The 20,959-nt window shown below is 50.1% G+C and overlaps 2 protein-coding genes across 9 annotated transcripts in view; both read right to left on the bottom strand.

Moving 5' to 3' along the window:
• TPST2 (tyrosylprotein sulfotransferase 2) overlaps positions 1-2,465 on the bottom strand; it is a 52,355-nt gene extending 49,890 nt beyond the window's left edge. Inside the window, exon 1 of the mRNA XM_081542913.1 lies at positions 2,401-2,465. The gene's annotated coding sequence lies outside the window, so the exon portion shown is untranslated. The remainder of the gene's footprint in view (positions 1-2,400) is intronic.
• Positions 2,466-10,463: 7,998 nt separating this feature from the next.
• The window catches only part of CRYBB1 (crystallin beta B1), a 73,658-nt gene continuing 63,162 nt past the window's right edge, over positions 10,464-20,959 (bottom strand). For 6 of the 8 annotated variants that reach the window (XM_081542856.1, XM_081542855.1, XM_081542860.1 and 3 more), the window contains 4 exons: positions 19,746-19,864; positions 15,451-15,583; positions 12,632-12,774; positions 10,464-10,731 (listed from right to left, as the gene is read on the bottom strand). In XM_081542856.1, coding sequence (XP_081398982.1) covers positions 10,548-10,731; positions 12,632-12,774; positions 15,451-15,583; positions 19,746-19,864 — 579 coding nt within the window. In that variant the 3' untranslated portion in view covers positions 10,464-10,547. Of the gene's footprint in view, positions 10,732-10,850; positions 10,987-12,631; positions 12,775-15,450; positions 15,584-19,745; positions 19,865-20,509; positions 20,641-20,959 lie in introns of those variants that run through there. The other 2 variants (XR_014069052.1, XM_081542858.1) reach the window with 2 other exon arrangements.

The raw sequence follows: 20,959 nt of genomic DNA, 5'->3' as shown, positions 1-20,959 counted from the left end.
CAGTGATTCAGAAGGTTTCAGCTGCTGAAGACTAAATTTGTTCAAGAACATTAGAACCCTCATCTGCTGCTGATAGGATTGTAAAATAGCAAAGCTGCTTTGGAAAACGGTTTGGCGGGACCTCAGAAGGTGGAACGAAGAATTACCGTAAGACCCCACAATTCCACTCCTAGGGCTGTACCCCAGAGAATTGAAAACATACACCCACACAAAGACTTGTACAGGAATGTTCACAGCAGCACTATTCATAATAGTCCCAAAGTGGCAACAACCCAAATGCCCATCAGCTGATAAACAGATAAACAAAATATGATATATTCAATGCAATGGAATATTACTCAGCCAAAAAAAAAAGTAATGAGCTACTAAAATGGAGACTTCCTTGGTGGTCCAGTGGCTAAGACTCCATGCTCCCATTGCAGAGGTCTTGGGTTCGATCCCTGATCAGGGAGCTAGATCCCACATGTCGCAACTAAAGATCCTGCTGAAACGAAGACTGAAGATCCCACATGCCGCAACTAAGACCTGCGCAGCCAAATAAACATATTTTTTTAATGCTAAAATAAAAAAGTAATCAAGTACCGCATGCTAGCACATGCGTAAAACTTGTAAACATTCTAAGCGAAAAGCACCAATCACAAAAGGCCATAGTGCATGATTCCCTTTATATGAAAAGTCCAGAATAGGCAAATCCATAGAGATGAAAAGTAGATTAGTGGTTGCCAGGGGCTGGGGGAAGGAGGGATTGGTAGTGACCGCTGATGGGCCCAGGGTTTCTTTACGGGCAGTGAAAATGTTCTAGAATTAGACACTGGTGACGGTTGCACAATTCTGTGACTATCTCAAAAACCACTAAATTGAATACTTTAAAAGGGTGAATTGTATGGTATGTGAGTTATATCTCAATAAGGCTATGATTAAAAAAAATTACATGAGATTTAAAAAAATAAGGTGATATAAACACATATATTAAAGAAATAATAGTACAGTTGGGAGTCAATGGGTTAAAATGGTTCACAAGTGACACAATAAACCCGATTTCACAGTCATGGAAACTGAGGTTGAGTGCAGGGGAATGACTTGCCCAGACCACATCACTACTAAACCAGAGTGAGTCACACCAAGATTTGTCCAAGCCCAGAAGCCTGGCCTAACCATCAAGCCATCCAGCTAAATGAAGGCATGTGAGATGGAGCAGAGGGAAAAGTGTCCACAGCCCAGAATGGGAGACAGACCTGCAAAAAAAGGTTAATAAGCAAGGGCCAGTTAACTCTTTGGGATACCAAACAGGAAGGCCCAACGATGCCTGTGGAGTGCCAGGGAAGGCTTCCAGGATGAGGTGCTGCTCAAGGAAGTTTCTGAAGGATGAGTAGGAGTTTACCAGCTCCCCACCCCCCACCTCCCGTCCAACATCTCTACAAGATACACGGAGTCAGGGGGCCTGAGGCTGAGTTTCAGCTCTGCCACATCCTAGCTGTGGGATCTAGGGCCGTGGGCACAAGACCTCTCTGAGCCTCAGTCTCCCCATCTGTAAAAGGGGAAGAAGGCAAGTGATCAGCCCTTCTAACTACTGCACTCAATCGGATGGTTCCCACCCTTCCTCCCGAGGGGGCGGGCCTCTAAAGTGGGAAAGCTAGACCTCGACCTCTGCCCCACATAATAATAACAGACTCTGCCAAGTCCGGCGCGCCCAACCTTAGTGACCATGCCCCCTTTCCCTGGCCGCCACTCCCAGTCCTAGCTTTACGAGGCATCTCCCATTCAGCTCACTCCTTCAAGAGTCGGAGGTTACTGGGCAGTGGGATCCTGTGGTCAAACTCCACCCCGCTCCTAGCGGGTCACCCCCCAGGTTCACCAGGGGTGACCCCTTATCTCATGCTCTCGGCGCCCCCCTCCCCGCTCCAGGCAACGATTTCCTTCCCTTAATCCCTCAACTTGAGACACGTCTCGCAACTCCACGACGGCTTCAAGTTAACTTCCACACGCCCCCGGCGCGTCTCGGCACCCGCGTGGGGGTCCCCGCGCGCGCCGGGGAGGGGTCGGTGGCTCCGACAGCGGAGACACGCTGCTTCTCGCACCCCCGCCCCAGTACACACACACCCACACACACTCACACAGACGCAGAGCGCCTCCCGGGTTCACAGCGGGATCCGGGTCACGGGGACCGGGTCTCCGCCGCATCCCGCGGAGAGCTCACGGAGCGGGTACAGATCCGCGAGCCGCCCGCCAGCGCCGCCTTCCTCCCAGCACCCAGCCCGGGAGCCCGGAGCAGCCGGGCCGGGCCAGGGAAGAAGCCGCGAGGGCCGAGGGCTCCCCGGCGCCCTAGGCCGACCCGCAGGCGGCCTCCCGCCGGCGGCTGGAGCCCAGGCCCCCCCACCGCGCCGCCCCGGGGCCACCTACCGTGAGAGGCGCGCCGCACCAGCCCCGCGCGCCCAGCGACTCCCAGCTCGCCAGCCGCCCCGGCCGGGGGAGGCGTGGCCGCGGCGCCGTGACGTCGCCCGGGGGCGTGTCTGCAACGTGGTCCCGCCCCCCTCAGGCCCGCCCACGGCCGCTCCCCATCACCCTCGTCCCGCCTCCAGACCGCGCGGTGGGGCGGGGCGTCCCAGAGAGTCGTCCCAGAGAAACCCTGGTCCGCCTTCTGGCTTACCCCCAGGCCCAGGCAGCTCACCACTTTTCCTCTCGCCGGCAGCTCTGTTTAAGAGAATTTCCCTCTGTCTGTATGCAGGGGAGTGGAATGATCGCCAAGAAGTGCTGTGAGAGAAGAAAGCCAGACCTTGGGCAGAGTGTTTTAAATGCTGTTTGTATACAACAGAAGAGACGAGAGGGAAGGGGGGTCCTACAGTTCGTATACATCAGTGGATCTCAAAGAGGGTGTGATTTCGCTCTCTTGAGGGCCGCCCCCCTTCCAGGAAGATATTTAGAAAAGTCTGAAGACATTTTTTGGTTGTCACCGCTGCGGGGCGGGGGGCTGGGGGTGGAGGTAAGTTTCTACGGGAATCTAGCGGGTGGAGGCCTGGGTTGCTGCTAAACAGCCTACAATGGGAGGGGAGGAGAGCTGACCTCCTTCCCCCCAAACCAAGAGCCATCCAGCCTAAACTGTCAGTAGTGCGGAGTGGAGAATCCCTGACAGACAAGACGAAAACTCCAGGCTGGTAGGTCTCATCTCAGCCTAACTTCTCTGTGCCTCTGTTTCTCCATCTGTAAAACAGCAGATAATAGACCTATCTGGGTGTTACATGCATATGCGTTGAATCCCTGAAGGAAGGGGAGGAAATGGAACAGGAAGCCTTTCACTGTGAGCCTTTGCTCTTTTTCCGTTTGAATTGGAAGCCTGGTAGACTACAGTCCATGCGGTTGCAAAGAGTCGGACACTCCCGAGCAACTTCACTTTCACTTTCTTTCATGTATTACCTATTTAAAATAATTTCTATAATAGTTACCACCATAACGGCATACACAGACACACACACACACACACACACACACATTGTTGTCGTTTGTGCATGCTCAGTTGTGTCCCACTCTCTGCGACCCCATGGACTGTAGCCGGCCAGGTTCCTCTGTCCATGGGGTTTCGCAGGCAAGAATAATGGAGCGGGTTGCCACTTCTTTCTCCAGGGGATCTTCCCAACCCAGGGATCGAACCCAAGTCTCTTACATCTAATGCATTGGCAGGTGGGTTCTTTACCACTAGCCCCACCAGGGAAGCCCATATACGTATATAATTACCTTTCTGTAAGTAATGTCAGTTCAGTTCAGTCGCTCAGTCGTGTCCAACTCTTTGCGACCCCATGAATTGCAGCATGCCAGGCCTCTCTGTCCATCACCAACTCCCGGAGTCTACCCAAACCCATGACCATCGAGTCGGTTATGCCATCCAACCATCTCATCCTCTGTTGTCCCCTTCTCCTCCCGCCCCCAATCCTACCCAGCATTAGGGTCTTTTCCAATGAGTCAACCCATCACATGAGGTGGCCAAGGTATTGGAGTTTCAGCTTCAACATCAGACCTTCCAATGAACACCCAGGATTGATCTCCTTTAGGATGGATTGATTGGATCTCCTTGCAGCCCAAGGGACTCTCAAGAGTCTTCTCGAACACCACAGTTCAAAAGCATCAATTCTTCGGCGCTCAGCTTTCTTCACCGTCCAACTCTCACATCCATACATGACCACTGGAAAAACCATAGCCTTGACTAGACGGACTTTTGTTGGCAAAGTAATGTCTCTGCTTTTAAATATGCTATCTAGGTTGGCCATAACCTTCCTTCCAAGGAGTAAGCGTCTTTTAATTTCATGGCTGCAGTCACCATCAGCAGTGATTTTGGAGCCTAAAAAAATAAAGTCTGACACTGTTTCCACTGTTTCCCCATCTATTTCCCATGAAGTGATGGGACCAGATGCCATGATCTTAGTTTTCTGAACGCTGAGCTTTAAGCCAACTTTTTCACTCTCCTCTTTCACCTTCATCAAGAGGCTCTTTAGTTCTTCTTCACTTTCTGCCATAAGGGTGGTGTCATCCGCATATCTGAGGTAAGTAATGTAATTACATACTATTTAGGCATGGCTCTAAGCACTCTATATTTATACATTTAAACCTTTAATAACCTTGTCAGAGGTCTATTATCATCCCCATCTCACAGATAAGGAAAAGATGACATATAGATATTAAGTAATCTGGCCATGTCCAGCCATGTGTTTATTTGTAGCTCATTCATTAATTCATTCATATGTCCGATAATAGTGCCTGCCATGTAGGAACTGCCTGCTGGAACTGGCAAAATGAAACCCCCTGCTTCCATGGAACCAGCTGTTACTGAATAATGTTATATAGTGTTTTTTGTGAACATACCACAGGCTTGGTGTGACTCACTGCATGGTAACCCTGCTGGGTGTTTTATAATGTCCCTTTCTGGGTAGAGAAATGGAGATCAAAGGAAGAGAGGTCTGACTGTAGCAACATGCATTTCCTGAGCACCCTGTGACCCTGTGCTGGGCACTGGGAGTCAGCAAGTAACACAAGAGCAAGGGTCCTGCATCCAAGTGGGGGAATCTGAACCCTCCACAAGCATTTTGTGCATGCGTGCCTGCTCAGTTGCTCAGACTTGTCCAGCTCTTTGCGACCCCATGGACTGCAGCCCTCCAGGCTCCTCTGTCCATGGGATTTTCCAGGCAAGAGTACTGGAGTGGATTGCCATTTCCTCCTCCAGGGATCTTCCTGACCCCAGGATAGAACCTACATCTCCTGTGTCTGCTGCAGCTCCCAACAAGCATTAGGGAGCTGGAAAGAGGGCGATCAACCTGGTCCAAGGAGGGGGGACTGGGGTGTTTACACTGAAGCCTGAAGCAGGGCTCAGCAGTCATGGGAGATTGTATCAGTTGCAGGAACCCATAGGTATAAACATTCAGCAGGAAGGACTGTTGTCCTGAAGTGCAGAGTGGACAGCATGTGGGGTGGGTAACAGGAGGTCAGGGAGGTCTGCAGGGGTGGATGCCTTGAGGCTTTGTGGGCTAGAAGAAGGCATCTGGTAGAGATGGAAAGGTATGGAAGGCGGGAAGCAGAGGAAGAAGGGGCCAGCTGTGCTTTCTGCAAAGATCCTCTGGCTGTTGTGCAGAAGAGGACAGGCAGGGAGACTGTTTTGGAGGCTGTTGAGATACTCCGGGGGAAGCTGGGCAACCAGCAGGGCTGGGGGCATGGAGGGCATATTTGGGTTCTAGAAACATCTGGAAGATAAAACTGGTAGATCTCAGTGGTGGCACTAAAGAAGGGGAGCAGAATGATCTCCTGGATTCTAGGTTAGACCTCTTCTCTCAGCCCCCCGACTCAGAAAATCCCTTCAGGTCTCAAGCTGACTGTCTCCTCCTTGAGGAAGCCTAACCCTACCCCCGACCCCCACCCCGGCAGATGTCCAGATGAGATGGACACTGGACAAGGCAGCCTGGGAAACTGTTGTGACTTTGAAAGTGTAGATGAATGAGTTTGTTCCTGTTTGCTCCTGTAGCCTGTGAACAACTGGGACAGGGGCGTTTTCTGTCTTCCCCAACCTGTCTCCCCAGCATCTAGACAAAGCCAGGCACACAGGAGCCCCTCTGTCGATAGTCATCAAAAGCAGGAAAAATAAATGTGGCACAAAGCATGTGAATTTTAAACCCCTTTCCTGACATTCAAGAAGACGATTCAGATGCCTGCTATGCTCTGAGCACCTTATAAAAAAGACATTCAAGCTAATGATATACTCCTTCCAACAACCTCGAAGGTTTTATTATCATTACTCCCATTTTACAGATGAGGAAACAGAGGTCCCATCAGGTAATTGGGCTTCATCAAGGACAATAGCTAGTACATGTCAGAGCTGAAATGCAAACTCAGGATGGTGGTGGGGCGTGGGAGGGGGGAGGCTGAAGGGGGATTGGGAGTTGACCCAGCAGTGGGCAGGAAGCTAGGACAGAGGGGCAGGTTCGCTTCTCTTGATGGAAGGATGTGGAGTTACCCTAACTAGCTGGGTACCCAGGCTTCACAGAGGACTTTGATCTTGGGTATCAGATCCAGATGACTGGCTGTCATGGCAACATGGCCCTAAAAAGATGCTCATCTCTCTAGAAGCTCCGCAGGGCACTCTAGCAATGTGCCCTTCCCCCAAAACTCAGTTGCACCATGGCACAGGAGAGATGATGCCTCGGTGGTGCTCCCACCCACGTCCCGCCCCCTGCACACACACATCGCTGACTTTGTATCGACGTCCCAATGCTCAAAATGCTATGGGCTGCCTCGGTCACTGTGGATGGGAGATGCTATTCCATAACCAAGGTGCCTGGTCTTCCTAAAGGTGTGAGAATCAAAGATTCATGAGCTGGGATCTAGCGTGGAACTATAGTGACATCCCAGCTTGCCCAAGCATTACATCCTGAAGCTGGTATTTACAGCAAAACTCAAGCAGAATCCAAACCAGCACTGAGAAGCCCCCGAGAAGGGTCTGGGCACCTTGGCCACGTGGTCAAGTCCAGCTCCACTGGTATCCCCCAGCATCGTGCTCGTGATCACTTCTGTTGAGCACCTGATAAAAGTCGAAACTGAAAGTTTCTGTTTTGAGGCAAAAATGTGACATCTGTAAGCTCTGAAATTCTGTTCCAGGTGGTGAGATGCTCACATTTCAAGACACATGTAGGAACTAGGACCCAAAGGAGGAACGATAATAGGTTTATAACTCTCATGTCACACTCATTTCTGGCCTTTTTAGATGTTCTTTTCTTTTTCTTGTTTCATTTTATCTTGTTACTTATTTTTGCTTGTACTTTTTATTGGTTCTCTGTTTTCTATTACCACATTTGTTTATTCATAAATTCAGTAGCAAAAGTTAAACGTATTGATAAAAACAAATTAAATATAAAATAATTACTTTGTTATTTTCTTCCAAGTTTTTTCAGCTGGTTGTGCCAAGTGTATATATTATGCATCACTGATGCTAATGTGCACATTTTTTTTAATATAACACCTGTGAGAAAATAAAAACATCAACAGCTTTGAGTGGAAAGCAATCTGGAAGGTTTAGACTATAAATGCAAAGAAATTTAAGGACTCACGTCACTGATGGATTTCCAGTGTGTTTTCTTTTTATGGGACTCACAAAATTGACATGCTGGAAAAGTTATGTCTAAATATTAATAAATTTAAATATAATATATATTTATACCTAAATATAATAAGGTTAAAGTAGTTCTTTCAATAAGTATGAAATAAAAATTCTAAGTGATTAGAAAGTAACTGTTATATTCAAATGGATAGTATTTCTCTTTGTCTTTCTTGGATCATAAGATCATGTGGCATCTTGCTATTGATGAGGTCTTAGCATTGAAGAAATATGAAAGTTGGGTCTGCGTGGCTCATACAATTCCACTACAGCAGAGTTTCAGAGCTGTACTCACACACCTTAGGAACTGAGAATGGGCATCTATGTAGCTTGATACTGGACTCCGAGGACTGTGGACGCTTAGAGACGCATTACAGAATCATTGAGGATCATGGAACTTTGGAAACACAGAGTCCCAACATCAGAATCTTGAGGCTGGATGGACTTGTTTAAGTTGCCATTTTACAGATGGCAAGAATGAGTCCCTGGGTACAGAGGCGATTTGCCCAACATTTGGTAGCTCCTAGCGGTAGAGCAGGACTGACACCATATCTCCTGATTCCTACCCAGGACTCCTACCTTATGGTCCGAGACAAGACAGCCTGACTTCAAACGCAAGAGGCTGGTCAAATTGGAGGGTGGGAGAACTAGGGTGGGAGGAAGAAGGAAAATGCATGTCCCAGAGGGTAAGATTTTCAGCTTTGAAGCTCAGCAAAACCACAGAGTGGGGTGTCATGAGGCCCCACTTTTCTTTCCGGCTTCCTCTTCTGCCGCACTCTGCATTCCCTTCTCACCCCGACCTCCGCCCACTCAACCACCAAGCTACTCCTCCCACTTTAATAAGCGTCACTTGGACCCACCCCAAGCTCTCTCCATCTCTGTGCCTTTGCCCACGGTGCTCCACGGCTGCCGAGTACAGCTGTACAGGTTGGGCACTGCACAAGGGTACCGTACTGACATCATAGACATCACAGATTTTTACCAATACTTTCTGGCAGATGGCAGTCAAATGTCTTTTATGTTTGTTTAATTTGGCTGCATTGGATCTTAGTTGCAGCATGCGGGATCTTTCCATTAGGACACATGGGCTCCCTAATTGTGGTGCACGGGTTTAGTTGTTCTGTGGCGTGTGGGATCTTAGTTCCCCAACCGGGAATCAAACCCACGTCCCCTGCACTGCAAGGCAGATTCTTAACCACTGGTCCACAGTGGAAGTCCCGGCAGTCAAATGTCTTGAGGAAGAAGTATCTTTTTATCATTTGCACAAAGGTGCCATATAGGGTAGCAGGGACCCTGCTGTTTGCTCTGCCTGAAATGCCATCTCCCTCATTCACCACCAAGTAAGCTCCTGCTTCATCCTTCAAGGCCCCCTTCAAATACCCTCTCCTCCAGGAAGATATCCATGGCAACACCTCCCCCAGGCTTCCTGCAGAGATTAATGATTAATAACATTGGACAAAGCTACTTGTTGATACAGGAGTCATACTGCCTGGTGTAGATTTCCAGCATAGGGCATGTGCCATTTGTAGCAGGAGAGATGATTCTAGGTGGAACTCAGACCCAGGACTAAATTAGATACAAGAAAATAACCCTCTTCTGACTCGTCTTGGATTAAATCAGGGAGAAACAGCTCAGTTTGGGCAAGCACTTCTTTCAGACCTCCCTCCGACACTTGCTAATCACCCATTTCATCAAAGAGTGAGCAGGCTACAGGCTAAAGCTTAAGCAAGCAGTGGTATCTGCTGATAATTCAATGCTTGGCCTTCTTTAAATTATATTTACTTAAATGACTGCTTCCTATCTATGGCATAGGATGCCAGTTTTCCGTATCCTGTAGTGTTACCAAGTTTTACTTACAAATCAATGCATTTAAGCACACAATGCTATCTATTTAAACAAAAATGTCAAGTAATAAAACAGGTGGTAAGAAGAGAAGGCAAAAAAAAAACCAAAAAAAAACCAGAAGAGTAGTACCTGAAGGAGTAGAATTTGAAAACACAGATTTTTTTTTTTTAAGACTGTGACTCTGGAACCTGACTGGGTTCAAATATTGACTTGACAGCTGTATGACCTTAGGCAAGTCACTTTCCCTCTCTGACCTTCAATTTCCTCACTTGTTAAATAGGAATGATTATACAATATTGGCCTCCTAGAGTCGTCCAAATGCTGAAGCAAAAACTCCAATACTTTGGCCACCTGATGCGAAGAATTGACTCATTTGAAAAGACCATGATGCTGGAAAAGATTAAAGGCTGGAGGAGAAGGGGATGACAGAGGATAAGATGGTTGGATGGCATCACCGACTCAATAGACATGAGTTTGAGTAAATTCCCTGGTGATGGACAGGGAGGCCTGGCGTGCTGCAGTTCCTGGGGTCACAAAGAGTTGGACAAACCTGAGCTGAACTGAAGAGTCGTCCAAAAGATATACAAAGAGAATGCAAAGAACTTAGTGGTGCTTGCTGGGTTCTTTTTTTTTTTTTTTGAGTTGTGGTTTTTTTAAACTTTAAAAAAATAATTAACTTGATTTATTTGGCTGTATCAGGTCTTAGCTGTGGCGTGCGGGATCTATCTTACATCATGTAGGACATTTTGCTGTGGCGCGTGGGCTCTCTAGTCAAGGCACGAGGGTGTAGTTGCCCCAGCAGCAGGTGGAATCTTAGTTCCCTGACCAGGGATCGAACTCGCATCCCCTGCACTGCAAGGCGGATTATTAACCACTGGTCCACCAGGGAAGTCCAGTGCTTGCTGTTTTGATTATTACGATACTTATCAAGACAGAGGAAGTCACGTGCCAACATTGAGGCCTGCATCTGTTCATAGACCCAGGAGACAGCTTGGCTTCAGGAATTTTTATTTGCGTGGGGAAGGTGGGGACGATGAGCCTGCAGCAGGGCGGGCCACACGAGCGGCGCGTGGACTCACTTGGGGGGCTCAGCGGCCAGGACAGGGAAGGAGCCTTCACGATGCCACTGCTGGTCACGCAGGCGGCGCACGGCTTGCATCTGTGGCTGGAAGGCCCCCCACTCGTTCCAGTGCCGGAAGTCTCCAGGCTCCAGGAGGTACTGGTACCCACGGTAGCCGGGATACTGGTAGCCGACCCAGCTGGGGGAAAAGCAAGAAGGACGGTATGGAGGCGGCCTGTCTCACTACTTGGCACCTAGACCCTCCCCTGGATCAGCCGGTCCTCCATCCAGCCCGGCAGCCTGCGCTCCACTCCTCACCTGTCCTCACAGACTTGGGTCACCCGGGGCTCCTCTAGGCGGGCTTTGCCCCTTCCTGCTGGCTCTGGGCAGTGATCTCACCTCTCGGACAGATCTTGGCTTCCTCCTCTAAGTGAAGTGTGGATGGTCGTGGGAGCTGGTTTATAGGGGTTTGGGGGGCCAAAGGGGAAAATGAACCAAAGTACTTTGCTAGGTGGATTACGGGTAGGGATCATGGTAGGGAGAGTAATGCACATTCCACTGGAAGTGATGACCTGCAGCTCAGAGGACAGGATCCAAGGGAGTGAAGACAGGGCTTGGGGACTGGTTAGCAATAAGAAGAGGCAGTCTTGTTTCAAAAAAAGGTTTCCTTTGTCGGAAAGTGAATTTGTGTGAAGTGGCAGGGAACAGACCTTCTGCTATCAGAGACAATCAGTTCAAATCCTAGCTCTGCCATTTACTAGGTAGGTGACTTATCAGAACCCCAGCTTGCTATCTGTGAAATGGAGATGATGAAAACCTGCCTCATGGGTGTATCGTAAAGACTCAATGACTATTCATTGAAAGAAGTCAGCATGGTGCTTGGTCCATCGTAAGCACTTAATACAACTTATTATCCATGATTAATTTCTAATTCTGTCATTGCCTCTGCTGGGAGGGTCTTTCCAGGTCTCTCTCAGACCCCCTGCTCATCTTTCAAAGTCTGGCTTAAGTTCCAGCCTCCTCAGGTAAACCTTGGACCTGCCCTCCACTCCAGCACACACAACTCGTCCCAGAAACCTTTCTTCTCCCTCTTACCTCCTGTGTGGACCATCTCCTATCTATTACTGCTGGACGCCATCTCACAGGTGTACTGACATCTCCCTGCTAGACTGAATAAGCCCCTGAAGGCAGGAGCTGAGCCTTCTTCACCTCTGTCTCCTGCTGCGTGCTGAGCACAGAGCCTGGCTTATTGACAATGTTCAGTAAATTTCAGATGGCTTACATACTGGAATACTGTGTTTCAGGGAAGGACAAAAGAGCAAGAAAAAGACACAGCCCTGATGGTGTTATAGGAACTCAGAAAAGCATCTGGGGTGGAGAGTTAGATGCTTTCCATTTGCCTCAAGGAGATCAGGGGTGTCTCGCATGGTTCTTTGGAGGCAGGGAGATGGATAAAGTGACCTCCTTTGGGTATCTGGCCCTTCCCTGTGTTCTCATGGACATGGGGTCAGGGGGGCCTCTGTTTTGAAAGCTTCAAATCCTAGAGTTCAGAGCAGAAAGAATCCTCTGGGGTCAAGAACCCTGATGTGCCCATTGTATAGATGGCAACACTGAGACACCGAGAGGGCATGTGGCTCACCCAGGTGCCACAGCGCATCAGTGACAGGGTCAAGGCCCTTTCGTTACACAGTCTCACCTCTCAGATGTCATTCTGCTCATGTCCCCAGAGGCTCCGATCTCCCTGGATATTTCCGTTTCCTCAACCCACCCAGACTGGTCTACTCACATCCACTCTGCTCCTCCTCGCTTCACTATTTCTCCAACCCAAACACGGGGCTAGAAGCTCCTACTCGCTCCATCTTCCCACTTCTTAGGACAATTGCTAGCGTTGTTTACACCAACATGTAATTCATCAACACATGACTCCACCCCTGCCCCCTAGGGCGATGACACTCTCTTGGCAGAATCCAGGCCTCTGGCCTTTCCTGCACATCTGATGTCACATCCTGTCCGGGGCTGGGGGTTGGGGAGGGGTGCCCTCCCAGTCTGCCTGAGCTTGAAATGAAGAGGGGATGAGGGCCCGCAGGAGCGGGGCTTACGTTCCGCTGTAGACCCTCACGCTGCCCACGCGGTCACAGAAGCCGTAGACCCAGAGGCTGGGCACGTCGTCCTCCTGGACCTCCATGGTGTTGCCCTTGAAGTTGGCCCCTTCGAACAGGCAGAGCTTGTGCTCCTGGGCGTCCTGGGGAAGGAGAGATGGGGTCAGGGGTGAATGGGGCCTCCTGGGCGTGGAGAGAGAGAGCTGAGCCTGCTCAGGCCATCACGGGACTGATCCAGGATTGTCAACATCCAGCCTCGAAGTGCCTTCTCATCCGGAAATGTAAGGATTTCAGCTTCCACTTCACAGAGCTAATCCACATAGAGCACTTAGCATGATGCCTGGCATACACCAAGTGCTCCAGACAGATTTACTCAGTATTTTTATTATGCTGATCAGGGGTGCAGAGGCTCAGAGAACTTAAGCTTCTTGACCGGCGGCACACGGCCAGCCAGGGGCAGAACCCTCCAGAGAAGCGTGTCGCTGCTCCCATCCTCCCGCCTCTGCTGCAGCCACACCAGTCCTGCTTTCTAGCTCCTTGTTCTACCCAGCCCACCTTCACTCCAGGAACTCTGCCCCCACTGTCCCCCGGAAGGCTGTGCCCACGGCCGACTCGGTCCCCATCCTTTGGGAGCTCTCTCCCCGGATCACCCCCGACCACTCCCAAGCCCCCTTCCCCAACACCAGAGGCCCGGTTTCCTCTTCCCCTCTCTGAGCACGCCCTGCATGGCCTCCGCGCAGCACGCACCACGGCTGTTTGCCATTACAGGTGGATTATCTGTGATCAGGTTTTCTGCCTCTCACGGGGGCAAGGACCTTGCCTGTGGCAAGCACACTTGCGTAACCAGAGCCTACGACAGAGCCTGGCAGAAACACGTCCACATGTCTGTGGTGGAATGAATGACTGCATGTGGGAGATGCTCAAGACAGAGATCACTCTAACATCCCAGGAGAGAGGGCTGGAAAGGAGCCAGGGGACCCAGCTGGGAGAAAGTTGGACGTAAGAGAGAAAATGGGCCACCCAGGACAGTGGCAGGGCTACAGGGGAGGGACTAGACCAGTGGCTCTTAGTCCTGGCTACCCAGAGACCTCAGAGGCATGGAAAGAAACCAGTGCCTGTGAATGAGCCCCGGAGATCTGGATTCAATTGGTCTGGGGTGAGTTCCCGGCATTGGGATTTTTTTCCAATAACATATTTTATTTAAGCAAATATGTCTAAATTATGCTAATTTCAATAGGCAGACAACACAGCAATATTAACGAGGTCTTTTAAAAACAATTTTTGGCTGTGCCATGTGGCACGTGGGATCTTAGTTCCCAGACCAGGGATTGAACCGGCGTCCCTGTGTTGGATGTACAAAGTCTTAACCACTGGGTCACCAGGGGAGTCCCTAATGAGGTATTTTACATTCTTATTTTTCTTTTTTGCTATGTATTCAAAGCCTGCTGTGTATGTTACACATCTCCATTTGGCCTAGCCAAGATTCTAGTGTTTAAGAGCCACATGTGGCTACTATATTGGATACAGCAAAGCTCTAGAAGCTACTGGAAGCGGCCCAGCTGATTGCTGTATCAAACAACTGTCTGTTGACCCAGACTGCCTTATAAGGACCATTGATTGAGAGAAGAATCTATGAATTCTCGCAAAGAGTCCATTGTTAAGGCTGATAATTCAGCCTCAGATTCTGAGAACATGATCAGATTGGATAACCCATTGAGATAGATCTGGTGAGGCCAAACAACTGGCTGTGGGCAACTGCTAGTCTCAAATGGACGTGCACGAAAACTCTACGAAAATCCCCACCGCGGAAAGCAGAAGTTGGTACCATCAGAATCTGACCTTGGTGAGTGAAGACGTGGCTGGTTAATGAATCGCCATCAACATAATTCTGAAAAAAAACCTGTGAATGGCTTGGGGATAACTCCAACCTATTTCATTTTTGAATCTTCTGGAAGTTACGCTACTTACCTGAGTTAAACATTACAAATGGGCTAATTCAGTATATAGTCTTATTGTCAGGGAGTTCTCCGTGCCTTTCTGCAATATCCCTCTTTGCAGCCATCATGTAAGCTTCAACCTACATGTCTGACGTTTTGGGTGGACTTTGAGATTTTTCAAAGCTCCCCAGGAGGCTCTAATGTGTAGTCAGGAATTAGAAACACTCTACAAACACAATCAAGGAAGACAACAACTGGCAGGTTCAATCACACTCTTGATAGCAGCGAAGAAGGAAAAAACTGGGTTCCAGGGGCTTCCCGGGTGGATCAGTGACAGTCTGCCTGTCAATGCAGGAGACACGGGCTCCATCCCTGACCTGGGAGATCCCACGTGCCCAGGAGTGGCTGAGCCTGAGCCCCACAGCTGCTGAGCCTGTGCTCTAGACCCGGGAGCTGCAAGTACTGAAGCCTGTGTCCCCTGGAGCCTGCGCTCCACAACGGGAGAAGCCACCGCAACTAGAGAGCAGCTCGTGCGCTGTAAGGAAGAGCAGTCCCCGCTCTCTGCAACCAGAGAAAAGCCTGCGGGCCAATGGAAACCCAGCACGGCCAGAAAGAAAGAAATGAAACTACATTTAAAAACAAAACCGGGCTCCATGTGCCCTGGGCTCCTGGCAGTGTATCACGGGTGCCTTGTGAATTGACCAGCATAGACCCATCGCCCTTGGACAGCTCAGAGGTCACTGCCCAGCACTCCTTCTTCATTTCTCCTGCTCATCTGATGCCTCGGCTTTCCTGGCCGTCACACCTCGGGCTTGCTCCTGCCCTGCCCCAGAATCTGCCCCCCCACCCCCCAGCCCCGAGCCCAGTCCAGGGGCCACTCACCATCCTGACGGGCCGGAAGGACATGAGCCGGTCACTGCGGTAGCTGCTGGACCACGTGTCCCAGCGCGGGTACTCGCCTTTCTCCAGGACGAACATCTCCCCCCGGAAGTTGGACTGCTCAAAGGCGACCCAGCTGGACGGGGAGAGAGGTGGGCAGGGTGAGGAGAGTCAGGAGGGGCGAAGGCAGAGAGGAGAAGCCATCATGGGCAGAACACCCTCCCCCCACTTGCCTTCCCATCTTCACCTTGCAAGGAAGCCCCAAGGCTGGAGGCGGGGAGGGGTTGATGCCAGGCTATGTCACTTACTGGCTCGGAGACTATGGGCAAGACGCTTAACTTCTCTGAACCTCGGTTTTCTCATCTAATTTGCCTATTTTCTTGAAGTTGGTGCAGGATTAAATGAGACGATGTGTATAATTACAGAAGCCAAATATCTCCCCAGATGTAGGATTTACACATAATTTTAGCACTATGAGGATTTGGGGGAAATAACAGGAGACATTTTTTAAAACCTCAAAGACTCTTGAGAGTCCCTTGGACTGCAAGGAGATCCAACCAGTCCATCCTAAAGGAAATCAACCCTGAATACTCATTGAAAGGACTGGTGCTGAAGCTGAAGCTCCAATACTTTGGCCACCAGATGCAAAGAGTTGACTCACTGGAAAAGACCCTAAGGCTGGGAAAGACTGAGGGCAGGAGGAGAAGAGGGCAGTAAGAGGATGAGATGGTTAGATAGCATCACTGACTCAATGGACAGGAATGTGAGCCAACTCCAGAAGACAGTGAAGGACAGAGGATCCTGGCGTGCTGCAGTCCATGGAGTCGCAAAGAGTGGGACAGGACTTAGCGACTGAACAACAACAATTTATCTTTGTAGCAAAGGAAGAACAGGCCACCAGCCCAGAGCCTTGAGCAGGCTATTATACTGTGTTCTCTGTAGGAATCTTTTCTACAGATACCTTTTACTTACAGCAGGTGATACTATCTTTCCATTTGTAAAAGTGATGCAAAGGTTCTTTTGATATATATTTATTTGTGTCAAAAAAAGGTCATTTTAAAATGAAGTAGGGACTTCCCTGGTGGTCCAGTGGCTAAGACTCCATGCTTCCAATGCAGGGGGCCCAGGTTTGATCCTTGGCCAGGGAACTAGATCGCACATGCCAAAACTAAGAGCTTGCATGCCACAGCCAATAGATTCCACGTGCAACAACTAAGACCCGGGGCAGCCAAATAAACAGACATTATTTTTAAAAAATCAAATAAGTATATTAAACAAATAATATTCCTGGAGGTATGGGGGTAGGGAAAAATTGATACAGCTGCTTGAATCATGTTTGATAGAGACTGGCATAGCATACAGAATACAGTAATCAGTACTGGGGCAGTGGAAGGGGAAATGAGAGTAATATTTAACTTTCAGATACCTATGAGAATTAAATGTGATTGTGCATATGCAGGTGTTCAGTTCTCTAAAAGGACTAATTACAAGCTTGACATCACATGGGGGCTTTCTCAGTGCAGCCTGACTGAGGATGGGAAGTGAGCTTGTTGTTAAAAGGACCAGGGATTCTGGGGGAGATAAGATGATGCCCATTTAGTAGATGAGAAGGCTGTGACTAAGGAGCCCCTTAAACTTTCCTCTCTGCATTCCGGAGTTCTCAGGGAACAAGAGAGGGCTGGGGGATGCTGACATTAGTCTCATCTCCCTGCTGGGGGCTGGGACCTTCCTCTACCCAGAATGAGAGGGGGAAGATAGGGGAGGGGGGAGGCTACTACAAGGACTGAAACAGAATGTGTCCAAGGAGCCTCAGGTCTCGTCTGAGGAAGGCACCAACCCACAAAGCAGAGTGACAGAAGTGATGATGCAGATTTATTCTTCCAGAATAGAGGCGAACCTGCCTCAGCCCCACAGAGGCTGGCACATATGAGCAAAGGATGGGCAGATGGATGGATGGATGGAGGAACTGATGGTTGAACGAATGGGCAGATGGGTGGATGGACAGGTAGGTGGCCGGGTAGATGGCTTGATCTATGGATCTATGGAGGAGTGCATTGATGGCTGGCTGGATGCATGATGGAGAATGGATAGATGGAGGGAGTGCTAAATAGAGGGATAAATAAATGGATGAAGAATGAACGTGCAGATGGATGGATGAGCTGATCTATAGACGGATGAGTGGGTGGATGGAGAGGGAGCCTTGGAAGATGGTACCATGCAGGAGTTAAGAGGGTAGACTTTGGAAACAGACAGACCCCAGTTCTAATCCCAGTTTAGCCATTTATTTTCTGTGTGACTTTGGGCAAGTCACTTTAGCTCATTAAGCCTCCATCAAGGAGAAGAAAGGATTGCATCTACCTTGTCAGGAGGTGATGAGGGTCTAAAGGGAAAACACAACCAGCAAGATTGTTCATGATTAAAGAGGAAGGGAAGCCGGAGATCTGAGCTTTTGGAAAGACAGACACTGATGTGGTCTTGCCACCCTGACACCCTCTCCTAAAACTGTCTTGTTCAGGAGTCATAGTGCCCGGTGAGGACCTGGCATATGAGTAAGGAGTTGTCAATATTTATGTTAGTGCTTTTTCTCATCTCCTATGGCTCAGATGAGCAAGGAGAGAGGAAAGGCAGGAATCTCAGTTCACAGAAACTGGGAAACTGAGGCTCAGAGGGGTTAAGTCACTGGTTTAAAGTCACATGGCAGTGATGGCAGGTGTCCGCTGAGGCCTCCTAGGCTTCAGGCTGGCTTGCCTCCCCTCCCACCTGTGTGAGGGCACACCTCTCCTCCCCTCCCCCTGCTCACCCCATCCCCTCCACTGCTCTCTCCACCACTGTTTCTCCCAGGGCCCTGCTGGTCCTGACACAGGCCCGGGGCCCTGGGACACAGGACTTTATCTCTCCCACTAGGCACAGTCCCAGAGCACACACCAAAGACCAGCTGCATCTTCGTTGGAGGAGAAATACTCTGGGTTTGCGTCACTGATAATGAAAGAAGCCTGAAAACCCAAACTGGCCACATCCGGCAGCTTCTCTTCTCAGCTGGGCTTTGAGTCTGAGGGTGGGGCTGAGGTTACCAGCCTACCTTGGCCCATGGTAACTTGGCTAAACATACAGAGCATCAGGGAGCATCAGTAATCCTCGTTACCACCAGCTAATGTCTGGGCACCCACAGAATGCCAGTTCCATGATGCATTATTGCCTTCAGACTTGAGAATAATCTAGTGGAAGGGAGTGGGGCCCATTTCAGAGATGAGGAAACTGAGGCTCAGACATGGAACAAGGTAAACAGGGGAGTTGGGACTCACACCCAAGCCTGTCTGACCTCAAAGCCTATCTCTGCCCTCTGTACCACCCAGAGCCCGAGGATGCTAGGCGTACAGGCTGATCACACCCCTTGGGGGCTTTTTGGCTGGAGAGATGAGGCAAACGGGCCCTGTGGGTCTTGTCCAGTGGTTGGCCCTGTGCCCTGATCATAGTCCACAGGAGTTGAAGTTGGCACAACCACTATGTCTAAGGGACAATTATTCCTGCCTTAGGCCCAGAGAGTCAGGGGCAGCCTGTGGAGCAGGATGATATAAGCACTGTGAGTGAAACTCATCAACCTAAGTTGAACCCAGGCTCTGCCACTCACCCTTTGAGCCTCGGTTTCCCCATCCATCGAATGGGAATAAGAATCACCCCTCCCCCACACAGCACTGTAGGATCATCTAGGTAAAGTCCTCAGTTGGTGCCTGGCACCTAATGGTACTCAACAGAAGCTCATTACTATCCTAAAGGCTACTTGCTGCCCAGAGAGGGGACAGCTAATGGACTCCTGGCCCTTTGCCCTCCTCCTGCCATCAGTGATGGGCAGGGGGCTCCTTCTGCAGCAGAAACAACATTTCTCTGGAGCCTAGAATCATGCCTTATTGTCACTGTGACCTTATGCTTATCAGATCACCTCTCTGAGCCTCAGTTTCCTCATCTGTAAAATGGGAAGGAGAACCATACCTCCCTTTCCTCCCTCTTGGCTTTGAAACAAGCCCTAGAAATAATACACAGTTGGCCCCAGTATGGAGGGTCCTGCATCTGTGAATACAGAGGTCAGGCTGGACTATGCCATCTTATACCAGGGACCTGAGCATCGGCGGATTTCGGTATCTGATGCGGGTCCTGGAACCAGCCCATGGAGAGGGTACTGAGGGATGACTGTGTGCGTTTCTGCTAGCACAGGGGAAGGCAGTAAAGAGCAGCTATGGTTGTTTTGGTATTACTATTTTACTATGGCTATGGGAGTGCCCCTCCCCCACCCAAACACTCACGGTCCGGAGACGACAATGAGGCTGCGCACTCGTTCGAAGCCACGGTCTCCCAGGTTCAAGCACTCTCCGGAGAAGTCCACCCGTCGGCCCTGGAAGTTCTCCTGCTCAAAGACCACCAGCTGTAGGAGAGAGGCCCCCGTGCCCAGGGAACAGAGTGAGGGGGGAGTACCTCCAAAGCGGAGAGGCTCCAGGGCAAATATGCATTAAGTACCCATGTACTGAAGAGCAGGCCGTGCCCAGATCACCCGAGAGCTTGCTGGGAGCCAAGATCTGTGAAACGACCCTGTCCTGCCTTCCCTCCACTTCTGAACTTAATATCTGTGCCCTCTTTAGGAACTGATGGATATTCCTTCCAGGCCTTTATCTGTGCTGTTCCTTTTGCCTGGAATGCTCTCTCCACCACACACCCCAATCCTGGAGCTCATGTCCCCTGTCCTGTTCTAGGCTCAGACGTCACCTCCTCCAGGAAGCCCTCCCTGATACCCTTTCCCTGAGTGAGCTTGGTCGTGTGCCCCCCCCCACACCCCCACTGTGCTCATCCCATCAGCAGCACAAGTAACACACACACAGTCACTGCTGGTTTGCTTCTGGGTCTCTAGGTACCCCTCTCCCCTTTCACTCACCCCTTCCAAAGACCAATGGGGTGGGTCTATTTCTGTATCTCCCAGCCCCAGCCTCTGCCACAGAGCTGGTGCTCAAGAAACATTCATAAGTCTACCCATCAAACCACAAGGGAGGCCAGAAGCAGGGGCCCCTGTGTCTACCTGGGCTAATACCCTCCTCTCACTAAGCATCCAATTTTGGGTTTTGTCTGCTCGTGGACCCAAGCCGGGAAAACGTTGCCATTCGCTTGAACCAAGGCAAGCGTGTGCCTTCTCCAAGCCCCAGTTTCCCCAGCTGTAAAAGGGAGAGAGGTTCAACATACCCATGACCCAGCCCTTCCACTCCTACACTTATACGCCCAAGAGAAGCTCCTGCAGGTGACATGGCTAAGAACGCCCTGACCACATTGTTTATGACAGCAAAGCTAGCACCCCCCACCGCCCCACCCCCCGATCGTCAGGAGTGATGGACACGCTCTGAAATATTACACAGCAGCCACAATAAATGACCCACAGCAATGCGCGACAGTGTCAGTGGCTGTTAGAAATCTCATAGGAAGTACAAAGAAAAACGAAAACCCCGGAACGGTTACATACAGTACATTTCAGTAA

This window comes from Giraffa tippelskirchi, chromosome 11 (genome assembly GCF_054371585.1).
Source record: "Giraffa tippelskirchi isolate mGirTip1 chromosome 11, T2T-mGirTip1v1.2.pri, whole genome shotgun sequence".
Classification (NCBI taxonomy): domain Eukaryota; kingdom Metazoa; phylum Chordata; class Mammalia; order Artiodactyla; family Giraffidae; genus Giraffa; species Giraffa tippelskirchi.
This window is presented reverse-complemented; position numbering and strand designations above follow the sequence as displayed.